Source organism: Helianthus annuus, chromosome 11 (assembly GCF_002127325.2).
Source record: "Helianthus annuus cultivar XRQ/B chromosome 11, HanXRQr2.0-SUNRISE, whole genome shotgun sequence".
NCBI classification, from domain to species: domain Eukaryota; kingdom Viridiplantae; phylum Streptophyta; class Magnoliopsida; order Asterales; family Asteraceae; genus Helianthus; species Helianthus annuus.
Window position 1 is genome coordinate 38,985,403 of NC_035443.2, and position 10,891 is coordinate 38,996,293.

General features: G+C 35.5%; 2 protein-coding genes across 2 annotated transcripts; both read right to left on the reverse strand.

The window, feature by feature from the left end:
- Positions 1-334: 334 nt before the first annotated feature.
- Positions 335-5,170, reverse strand: LOC110890067 (DNA-directed RNA polymerases I and III subunit rpac1). The gene is made up of 8 exons (XM_022137635.2): positions 4,986-5,170; positions 4,637-4,822; positions 2,428-2,641; positions 2,130-2,323; positions 1,905-2,000; positions 1,718-1,811; positions 734-850; positions 335-648 (listed from the first exon to the last, which is right to left on the reverse strand). The coding sequence occupies exons 1-8, from the start codon at positions 5,094-5,096 to the stop codon at positions 545-547; spliced, it is 1,116 nt and encodes a 371-aa protein (XP_021993327.1). The 5' UTR covers positions 5,097-5,170; the 3' UTR covers positions 335-544.
- Positions 5,171-7,436: 2,266 nt separating this feature from the next.
- LOC110890068 (ER membrane protein complex subunit 8/9 homolog) lies at positions 7,437-10,183 on the reverse strand. The gene is made up of 5 exons (XM_022137636.2): positions 9,745-10,183; positions 9,519-9,665; positions 8,180-8,239; positions 7,811-7,977; positions 7,437-7,711 (listed from the first exon to the last, which is right to left on the reverse strand). Exons 1-5 carry the CDS (start codon positions 9,952-9,954, stop codon positions 7,681-7,683), a joined length of 615 nt encoding a protein of 204 aa, XP_021993328.1. The 5' UTR covers positions 9,955-10,183; the 3' UTR covers positions 7,437-7,680.
- Positions 10,184-10,891: the final 708 nt, after the last annotated feature.

Genomic DNA, 10,891 nt, shown 5'->3' on the forward strand with positions numbered 1-10,891 from the left:
AAAAAAAAAAAAAAAAAAAAAAATTGGTTTTGAAACCAAATGTTACAACCAGAACCCTGTAATTCTTTTTGTTTAATTTTAAGTTGAATTATAAAAAAAGATCTAACATTTGGATAGTAAATAAGCATAACCAAATCTTGAAGCTAATTTTGTTTTATAAAGTTGGGTCTTTTTGTTTGTTTTGTGAAATTAGATTTCTTTTTTGTCCAGACTAGGTATTTGACAAATTAATGGTTTGGTGAAAATGAATATGTTGGTCAAAACATGAATTAGTTTCATGATTATATAACTTTATGGTTGGTTTAATGGGTAGTAAATGATTGGCAATAGCTAAAAGCAACTCCAGATTTTTCTTAATACTTATTTACCAACATCACATCTTACATTAAAATAAACTTTATAACAAGTTCTGCAAAACCGACACCGAAAAGTGGTAACATTTTCCCATGGGATACCCGTAAAATTGCTTAAATTCACGTTCCAAAAAACCCGATTTAGCTTACACGAATCGCATAACTTAATAAGAAAAAGAGGAAGAATCGGCCTACGAGAGCTCGGTTATAACACTTTCACACTTGTCTTCTAGAATCTTGACAGCTTCAGTAAATAACACCTCAGGTGGCAATGCTCCAGTTGATTCAATAGTAACTAATGCACAAAAACAAGAAAACATATTATTTAATACAAAGGCGAGTCCCGATCAGTGATTATGCAACTAATTAACTGTACTTACAGATAAAATGATCTTTCACACGTCTTAATGCCACCTTTTCGTTCCATCCAGGCTCTCTAATGCATTCTCTGCACACGGTACAGGCTCTTGGTCTAGCCACAGTAGCTCTCTTCACACCTGTTCAAAAGAGTTGACTTTGACTTAGGAATGCAAACAAGCCGGGCGCTCATGAGGTCTTTGAGATCAGCTTGCTAAAAGATCGAACCGAGCCGAGCTTAATCTCGATCCGGAGCTCGAGTCTAAATTTGAAGCTAGTTTTATAAACAAGTCCAAGCTTCATATACAAAGCTTGACTAGGCTAAAGAGCCTAAACGAGTGCATCATTTAATATAATGCTTTCTATTTAATATAAAAATAAATATATTAAATTACGATAAAATAACTACATATCATATATTATGTTATATGAGAAAGTTTAAAATACAAAAGTCCCTTAACGTGCGACGATACGTGATCAACAAAATAACATGCGTAATTAGGGTAAAAACCAACCTATGTGTGATTTTGTGTTTGACCATGCGTGATTTCTTCTTCATGCGTAATTAGGGTTTGAAAATTTATAACGTGCGTAATTTACAAATGAACATGCGTAATTAAGTCGCGTACCGTCGCACGTTAAGGAGCTACGTGTTCCCCTATGTTATATATATAGGGTTGGGTTCATTTCAGAATTCTAAATAATTACGGAACTTTTAGAACTTCTAATAAACAATCTTTTTAGTTATATATTTTTGTATTTAGGGTAATTTTATCATTTATTATATGTATTTTGTTGAATACATACATGTTAAGAGTCGTTTACGTATGTGTAATAACCAAATTATATATGTATGTAATAACTAATTACATATATGCTCAGCTCGTTTAGACCCCAAGACTCTGTATTAACAAATAGCTATAACCGTCCTTGAATTTAAAATTTTAAACCACTTTCAGGTAACATCAGAAATAAAAATGTAACAAACAAAATATCAAGTCCAGTACCTTTACCCATATCTTCAATGTCAAACACGTTAACGGGGCATTTGTTTACAAGTTTCTGAGCATCCTCGTCCTCAATATCTTGCAGCAATACAACCTTAAAAAGTATATATAATTAAACCCAAAAAGATCTCATGATATTCTGTAACATGTCTGTATACAATGTATTCGTAAAAAAATATGTTCTCACCTCAGGGAGCATTCTGTACCAAGCAGTGGCTACAGGAGACCACTTGGCATGTGTTTTACCAACACCTTTAACAGCATGTGCTTCTAGCTCAATTTCCTACATACGTATATATAAACATCATTACCACTATGTTGAAATAATAATAATAATAATAATAATAACATGATAAACAAACATAAAAACAAACGGGAACTTGTATAAGTGTTACTAAAGCTAAAAACTCACCTGGCCAGGTCCGAGTTTCGATATAATGATACCGGGGGTGACGGTGATAGGATTATTTGAAAACTCTGGCAAGGAGTCTTGGCTGGAAGTAAACGACGTGTACGTTTTCGGTTTTGATGACGGGTCTGAAGAGTTTTCAGTGGGGAGCACGTATTCACTGCCGAATGGTAACCACTTAAGATCGTGCGAGTACACTGTGCCACATGATTAAGGTCATTAAAATAACACGAGAAACGAGAATTAAGTAACATTGAAAAGTCAAGATTTTGAGCATCATATGTAAGAATGTTTATGATACCTGTGAGGCGTTCACCAGTTTTTCGGTCACACTTGATATTGAGGCTAAAAACAATGCTGTTTTTCTCATTAGGGACATCATTTTCTGACATATAATCGAACAGCCTTGGATCGACTTTTATAGGAATGAGACCCAAGCGGTGGGCAAGTACTTCGTCTTGTACGACTGATGAACTGTTTGCAACAAGAACCTTCTCAATAGCCATTGTGGGCAGCTGCATACAGAAAGAAACAAAAACTAAGCTTCTTCACTGGTAACTCGATACAGATAGTGGCTTAATTCGCTTTTGATTTGCAAGAATTAATATATAGCATTCAAACGATTAAAGTGAGTTTAAAGGAAAAAACTGTGGATGTTTATGGTCCGGTTCGGCCAGTTTCGAGGAAAATTTTGGGCGGTACCACTAACTACGATTTTTGAGAAAAAGACAAACCAAACCGGCTCGGTTGGTTGGGTTGACCAAATCCATTCGTTTTTGGTGGTTTAGACAAAAAAAAAAGAGCCAAAAGCATAACTTTTTTATTACAATTTTAAAATATAAGGATTGTTCATACGTAATATACATATCATTATATTCCTAAAAGGAAAAAAAATAATAATACATATTGAATGGCTGGTCTGATTTACACAGCCAGCGCTTCGGCCAGTTCTGACGAAAATTTTGGGCGAAACCGCTAACTACGGTTTTGTCGAAAATTTTCGTTTTTTTACGATTTAGACAAAAGAAAAGAATCAAAGCATAATTTGTTTATCAAATTTAAAAAATATAAGAATTGTTCCTACATAATATATATATATATAGAGGAAGGTTAATGTACATTACTGCTTAACGTACATCACGTACGACAGGTAATTACGCACGTTCATTTTAAAATCACGCACGTTATAACTCAAAAATTCAAAATCACGCATGTTGAAACACAATAATCACGCATATAGAAAACATTAATCACGCATGTTATAGAACAAATCATGCACGTTGTCGTACGTGAAGCCGTAATGTACGATATACTTTTTCTATATATATATATATATATATATATATATATATATAGGGTAGGGATCCTAAGAGAAGTCCACCCTATTTGAGAAACTTGAGAAGCAATCTGGACCACACATTTTCCCTAAGCAAAAAATGCAAAAAAAGGTGAAAAAAATGCAATTTTTTTTTTTTTTTTTGGAAAAATCGCAGCTTTTTCTTTAAGGATTAATTTTTTTTATTTTTTTTTTTAAATTTGTGATTTATACACATGTGTATATTGTTAATCTTTAACTATACATATATGTATATTGTCAATTATACATATATGTATATACATGTTTAAAATTGAAAAAATATGTGTTATAAATCCTAAACCTTATACAATAAACACTAAAGCTAAACCTCAATGCTAAACCCTAAACCCTAAACCCTAAATCTAAACCCTAATTCTAAACCCTAAAGCTAAACCCTAATTCTAAACCCTAAAGCTAAATCCTAATGCTAAACCCTAAAGCTAAAACTAAACCATAAAGCTAAACCCTTAATGCTAAACCCTAATGCAAACCCTAAAGATAAAGCTAAACCCAAAAGTTAAAGCTAAACCCAAAAGTTAAAGCTAAACCCTAATGCTAAACCCAAAAGCTAAACCCTAAATACTATTACTAAACCCTAATGCTAAACCCAAATGCTAAACCCTAAAGCTAAACCCTAAACCATAAAGCTAAACCCTAAATACTAATGCTAAACCCTAAATAACACTTATTTTTCAATTTTAAACATGTATATACATATATGTATAATTGACAATATACATATATGTATAGTTAAAAAAATTAACAATATACACATGTGTATAAATCCCAATTTTTTTTTTAAAAAATTAAAAATTAAATCTTTAAAGAAAAAGCTGCGATTTTTCCAAAAAAAAAAATTGAAATTTTTTTTTGCATTTTTTTGCTTAGGGAAAATGTGTGGTCCAGAATGCTTCTCAAGTTTCTCAAATAGCCTACTATTTCTCACATGATCCTTATCCTATATATATCATTATATTCCTAAATTGAGAAAAGAAAATTATGTTGAACTGTTGGTTCGGTTTACCCGGCCAACTCTAAGTTCCAAAACCATAAACCGTCAAACCGTTAAAACCAAACAGTATATAACCAGCCGTATTTCTTCGGTTTAATCATCCTACATGTAAACAACAATCATAAAAGTAAAAAAAACTACCTCAGATATGAGAATTCTTCTAAAAGCATTTGCAATGGACGCATCAATTCCGATCAAATCAAACTCCATATCCTCTTCATTAAGCTTAATCACTTTAACTTTAAAATTCTTCCTAAACTCATCCAGCTTTAAACTATTATCAACCCCCAACGCCGCATACGCACCGGAGTACGTTATATCCTCTGTCTTCAATTTCACAATCAAATTCAGTCATCAATTTACCAAATAGCCATCAAAACTAATTAAAACAATAGTTTGTTTAATTACTAATCATACAGATTTAGTTTAAAGTAAGAGATTGAATTGAATAATAATAATAATAATTGAGGAGAAAAGAGAATGTACATACATTGGTTGGAGCATCGTTGTTGCAGAAGACGCGAGTTTTCTGGAGTTGAAGATGAAGAGGAAGATGATTTTGGGGCAGTACGGGCAGGTCACAAAGTGGAATCTTCGGCATCGTTGCAAATTTGTGAAAGAATTTGATAGATGAAGAAGGGGGGTTTTGGAGAAGTATTATTATTATTATTATTAGGGTTTATATGTTAGGGTTTTGACTTTTGATAGACGACGTCAGAACATGGAACTGTTGTGAGTATTAGGGTGTAAGGGGCACTCCCCTAAGAGAGGGAGTCCCCTCTCTTACGCTTAAACAATCCTCGTGTGCCACGTCAACTCCTTTCTTAAACTTCCCTAACACCCTAAATTAATGGCGGCACTCCCCTCTTAGGTGACTTGGTTTTTTATTAAAAAAAAAAGAAAATTTTTCATTGGTCCATGAGTTCTCTCTCTCCTCCCTCTCTCCTTCCTTTCTTCGGTGAATCCCCACCGATTTGGCCCCCCGATTTCACCTCCCCTCTTGGTTGGCATCACCTTACCGCTCGGCGACTTTGGTCCCCGAAGGGAGTCACCGAGGGTGCCCCGGACAGCCTTAAGATGTGCAATTTACCTACTTTAACTTTGTTTTTATACAATTTATGGCAAAACATCAGATACAAATAATCCTAACATACTGCACGTGGCATTTTAAATCTCGTCCTGATAATCTTAACATACTAAACATACAAATTGAAGAAAAACTCAAAAAGACAAGGTGACATTTTTGTAATTACCACCAACTATCAAAGTTACTATACAAATGTGAACTCAACCAAAAATACCTAAAAAAACACAATTAAATCGCTACATTTTGTTAGCCAAAAAAAAAAAATTTTTTTTTTTGCTGCTACTAAAAGTAGCGATTTTTTAATAAAAATGTTAAGAAAAATAAAATAATTTGTGTGTTTTTTTTTTATTTTTTTAGATTTTTTTAGGTTTTTTGGGGATTTAGTTTTTAGCATTTTAGCTTGGGTGGGGGGGGGGGGGTTAGGTTTTTTTTTTTTTTTTTTTTTGGGGGGGGGGGGTTAGTTTTTTTTTAGGTTTTTTAGGTATATTTGTAGAGTAACTTTGATAGTTATTGATAATTACAAAAATGTCACCTTGTCTTTTTGAGTTTTCCTTCAATTTGTATGTTTAGTATGTTAAGATTATTTGTACAAGAACTTTACCCTACAATTTATACCCCTTTATATTTAAACTAGACATGTCTCACAATCTCACATACATATATACACGTAGCCATGATGTTGCTATCGGGTGTTGGGGTCATGGATGGAACATTATTTCCACATAGGACCATTAATTAAATGGTACACCATCCCCTCCTTGATTGATGGTGGTTCCTATGGATTAAACAACGATTACCATGACCCTCCCAATTGATAATTTTAAGACAAAAAAAAATAAAAAAAAAAATAAAGGAGATAGTGGTTTGATTCATGACCACACCCTTATGGTAGTAGTTTTGAATGATGGATTAAAGATAGATGATATGGTGCTTATGTGGAGGGTCATTGTGGTCATGAGGGTCATGACCACACCCTATAACCTAAATATAATTCAACATCTTGGGGTGGAATAAGTTTTAGCGACCATTAGGTCCTGGGTTAGATTCCCATGAGGGAGTTTTCTCAGATTCATTGGGTTTCCCTCTGAATTAGTGTAGATACATTATTGCCTAGTGGAGATGGATGTGATTGGGTGGTTCTGTTAGTGGTACGATGATATTCCAGTGGTCCGTCGGTGATCCAAATCTTCTTCATAAAAGTGACAATATTTTTTACATAAATCGGGCAGTTTTGTGTTTTCTCGATTGAATTGGATTTCATGAGATGTACTCGGACTCATTTTATAGAGTGAAAAAGGATATATGAAACTTCTTATTTTAAGCGATGTGGATTTAAAGACACAAGTGCCTTTTGAGTTAATACAACTTAAAAAAATATAGACTTGAATCCCAAGATTAAGAACTATAACAGTATCATAAATCATAATAATACAAATATAGGTTGTCACTATAACGGACCCATGATTTATTTACGAGGGACGATCGGGATCTTTGTCTAAAATTCATACGGAATTTTTTTAGCCCCCCACCCACACTCTTGCATGCAGGTCCATCACTGATTGCCATTACCAGCATCTTTAACCCCCATGCTTATTGTATATGAGTTATGTGACTCTTTTGTAGGCATGAAATTGCTTTTGATATCAGTTGGTTTTAGTTTTCTAAAACCAACCCCAATAGATCAACCCATTGAGCGGCTTTTAAACCATTGCACAACACTTTGATGTTGACACCATTCATCGGACAATTATTTGAATGTTTTTATATACAGTATCATATATCAAAGTAAATTCGTCAACAAAAGAAATGCGTTACCAGCCTTGGGATAAACTCATAAACATGCATAAACTGTGGTAGATTTTAAACTTTTAATGTTTGTTTACTAATTGGAATGAGTTTTACAAATAAAATCGGAAATATAAATTAAAAAGATGACATAATGCAGTTTAGTTCCAACTACAGGCATAAGATAAGAAACTAATCCTCATTTGAGTAAAAAGGTAAAAACACACAGGTTACAGAAGATGAAAAAAAGAGATGCATTGAAGAGCCTTTGATCTATCTTTGCTTGCCACAAACCACAGTCAAAACTGGTATGTCACTTGAATAGTCCAGAATTCAACCAATCCCTGCACACAAACACACACACACACAAAAGTTTTAATTATTTCCAGATTAATATTTTTTTTTATCTCAATGATTATTTGAAAGAAGACAGTGGCCCTTACTTGCTTATGTCATCAAGGTGGTCATCAAAGTCGACGACATCATTCCATTTTTCGGATGAAATAAAATCCAACAAGACGATGTTGGCAGATGGCTCCTTGATGGTCAACCTATTCGGTCCGTTTGACTCAACTTGCTTCCAGCTTTTAGATGAATCTCGTGTATAAAGCTGACATAAACAAAAACCATACGTTTGCAAGGCATTTGGTATTCAAAAAATACTAACTTATTTATAGATGTAGGTCAAATGTGAATTAACATATCCAGAACAGAAGTGGCATCAGTTTCTTATCACAAATTATAAGTATATACTCGGCCATCAAAGAAACTATTATTCAATCATAGCAATTGAGATTTCCTGTTTATTATACCTGCATTACAGGAGCTGCATCCTTCTTGTTCCGTAAAGCTCCAAGCTTTCTGTTATCTAGCTGTCACCGTAAAAACATATGTGAAAAGATTGATGACAAGTTATTTATGCAAGTTAAATGATCAACATATAATATTGAGGATCGATAACAAAACAAATTGCAACCACCAGAAGAACCATTTATGCAGAACTAGTTGTGCTAGACTGAAAAATCAGCCCGAGTACAAATTTATAAAAGAAAGTGAAACCTGGCATAAACAACTTCCCGCCATGTGTCCAATTCCACTGAATTGGAAACAGTAACACCCTAGGCAACTTAATACTAAAAAGCAGGAGGGCTCCAAGGCGTTTAGGTCCCGAAAGCCGAGGCGAGAGCTTCACTTCACATACGTAAGACATGTACAACCAAATAAGCTATATGTGCAACTAGAAGTAGCATCTCTTTACAACCAATTTTGACAAAGTTGTGCATTGCATGTCACTCTTTTACACATCGCCCCGCGCTTCATGCACGCTTTTTAAAACCAAGATAGGCAAATCCCATATCGGTCGTGGGCATGAAAGAAGTCAGGCTTATAAAAAATGTCCGACCTCAAATACGGGCATTGGCTATGGATGAGACAGTTAAGTGTGTTAGGTGGTGGTAATTTGAGGATGGGTGACCTTGATAGGACCCGTAAGTGGGTTAAACTCAGAATTTAGAGATAGAAACAGAGACTCTTTTTGCAACAGTTTTTCTTCTACTTTCATTCAATAAACATGGTGGCTTGTATAGCCTTACAACTTAAAAGGGAAACATGTAATGCATACGTGAACAACTGAAAGGAAACATGTGAAATAATGGGAAACATGGGTGATATTGGAAAACATGGGAAGCTGCATGGGAAAAATAACGTGCAGATGCATGCAAGACTAATGCAACTTCATAGAAAAACATGGTTTTGCTTGAGTTAGGGTCGTTGACCCGTATCAGACCTCTTGGGAGTTGGGAAGTCTCCACCCAGGTAAATAAACACAAAACCAGAACTCAACCGCTCGATATTAGTTGGTACAAAGGGTCGGATGTTACATATAACACTCTCCTCAACCTACAATTGCGGTCTATTTTCGGATGTTATGTTACATCTCATAGTCATACTCCAAAAAAATGATCATGCATCAGATACTTTGCAACAGCTCCAAGGATATGAGAACAATAACTCCTTTTAAGCATTCATTTCCAATGTAAGCCGATATCGATTTCAAACTTACAACTAACTAACATATTCAAATATAATGTAGCACATTCTGTAGAAACAACAACTTAAATGAGTGCAAATTCAGTGATCAAAAAGACGTACCAAAAGCAGCGCAGCTTGCGGAAAATAGCGATAAACATGATCAGCAATATTCCTAGCAACGGTACCGAGCTCGAGATCATCAAACCGCTCATTCGCGTGAAAATAACCGACAATACTCAACCCTTGCGAACTGTAATACTCTTCAATCTATCACACAATCAAAATAACCTAAAATCAGACACTACTACTCACTAACAAACAACAGTTAGGGCAAAATGGCAAATACCGTAATTAAAGCGATCTCGAGAGGCGGTAAGAGTCCGATCTGAGAAGAGTGAAAGAGAGGAACGGAATCGGTGATTTCAACTGCTTCGCCGGAGATCCGGCCGAGGAGGACGCCGTTAACTGCGGAGGTTTTGTGGTTTAAGGCGTGGAGGACGAGCTTGATGTAAGCATTTTGGTGGATGACGTATGTATAGTCGCCGGCGTTGGTCATCGTTACTCGAATCAAGGGTTATCTCGAGAGAGAGAGAGAGAGATCCGGTGACTGGTGGTTGGGATATTCGGCCGACGATCCGCGCAGAGATTTACGGGCTTCTTCACCCGGCCCCTTTGTTTATTTAGGCCGGCAAATTGCGAGGAGGCCTTGTTTGTTTCTCAACAGGTTTGACCAATTTTTTTTTAAAGATTCAACGAGGAGGTTTGATCGTTATCGGAGATTGATTGAACAAGTTAGGTTCAATTTTTTGTGTTGTTGATTTGAACAACTAAGGTTCAAAGTCTTTGGGTTAAGGGTGGGCGGTATGATTATCGGAGAGTCATTTGGTGAGTGTGTGTCACCGATCAGTGACCACACCGGGGTGAGGAATGGTTTCGATGAGGGTATTCAGTGAGCAAAATCGGTGTATAGTCACCGAATGTGATTGATGAGAAAGGTGTGCCCATTTTTGACCGTTGCAATTTTTTTTGACCGTTTCTTATTTTTTTGACCATTCCATATATTATATAAAACCCACAATTTTCAATCAATTTAAAACACACAACTCTTTCAAAACATCTCTCTTTCTACACCCACAAACACTATGGATAAACAAAACAAAGGTGAACCCAAGAAAAAAGGTTCCGCTAGCCGAGGATCGGATTCAAGAAAAAAGGTTTCGCAAACGAGACAAGGTGATTTTAGAGGTCCAATTGCACCGGTTCAAACCTCCTACGGGTACACCAGGAACTGAGTCACCGATCGATATACCGGACATAAACGTAGACCCCTCACCAACAAGACAAAAAAGGAAAGAAAAGAGGCCCGCAACATCATCAAACGATAGTCAAGAGGCCCTCACCGAGAAGCTCGCGCAATACACTCTTATGAAAGAAGAAAAAAAAGCACGGGCGATAGAGTTGACGAATATAAGAAAGAAACGCGAGGAAGACAC

Coding starts and splice junctions, on each gene's coding strand:
- LOC110890067 (XM_022137635.2), bottom strand. CDS start 5,096: ATGCCGAAGATTCCACTTTGTGACCTGCCCGTACTGCCCCAAAATCAT. Junction 4,823..4,985: donor ACAACGATGCTCCAACCAAT/GTATGTACATTC, acceptor GTGAAATTGAAG/ACAGAGGATATAACGTACTC. Junction 2,324..2,427: donor AACTGGTGAACGCCTCACAG/GTATCATAAACA, acceptor CATGTGGCACAG/TGTACTCGCACGATCTTAAG.
- LOC110890068 (XM_022137636.2), bottom strand. CDS start 9,954: ATGACCAACGCCGGCGACTATACATACGTCATCCACCAAAATGCTTAC. Junction 7,978..8,179: donor ATGCAGCTCCTGTAATGCAG/GTATAATAAACA, acceptor TGTTTATGTCAG/CTTTATACACGAGATTCATC. Junction 7,712..7,810: donor CACCTTGATGACATAAGCAA/GTAAGGGCCACT, acceptor GTTTGTGTGCAG/GGATTGGTTGAATTCTGGAC.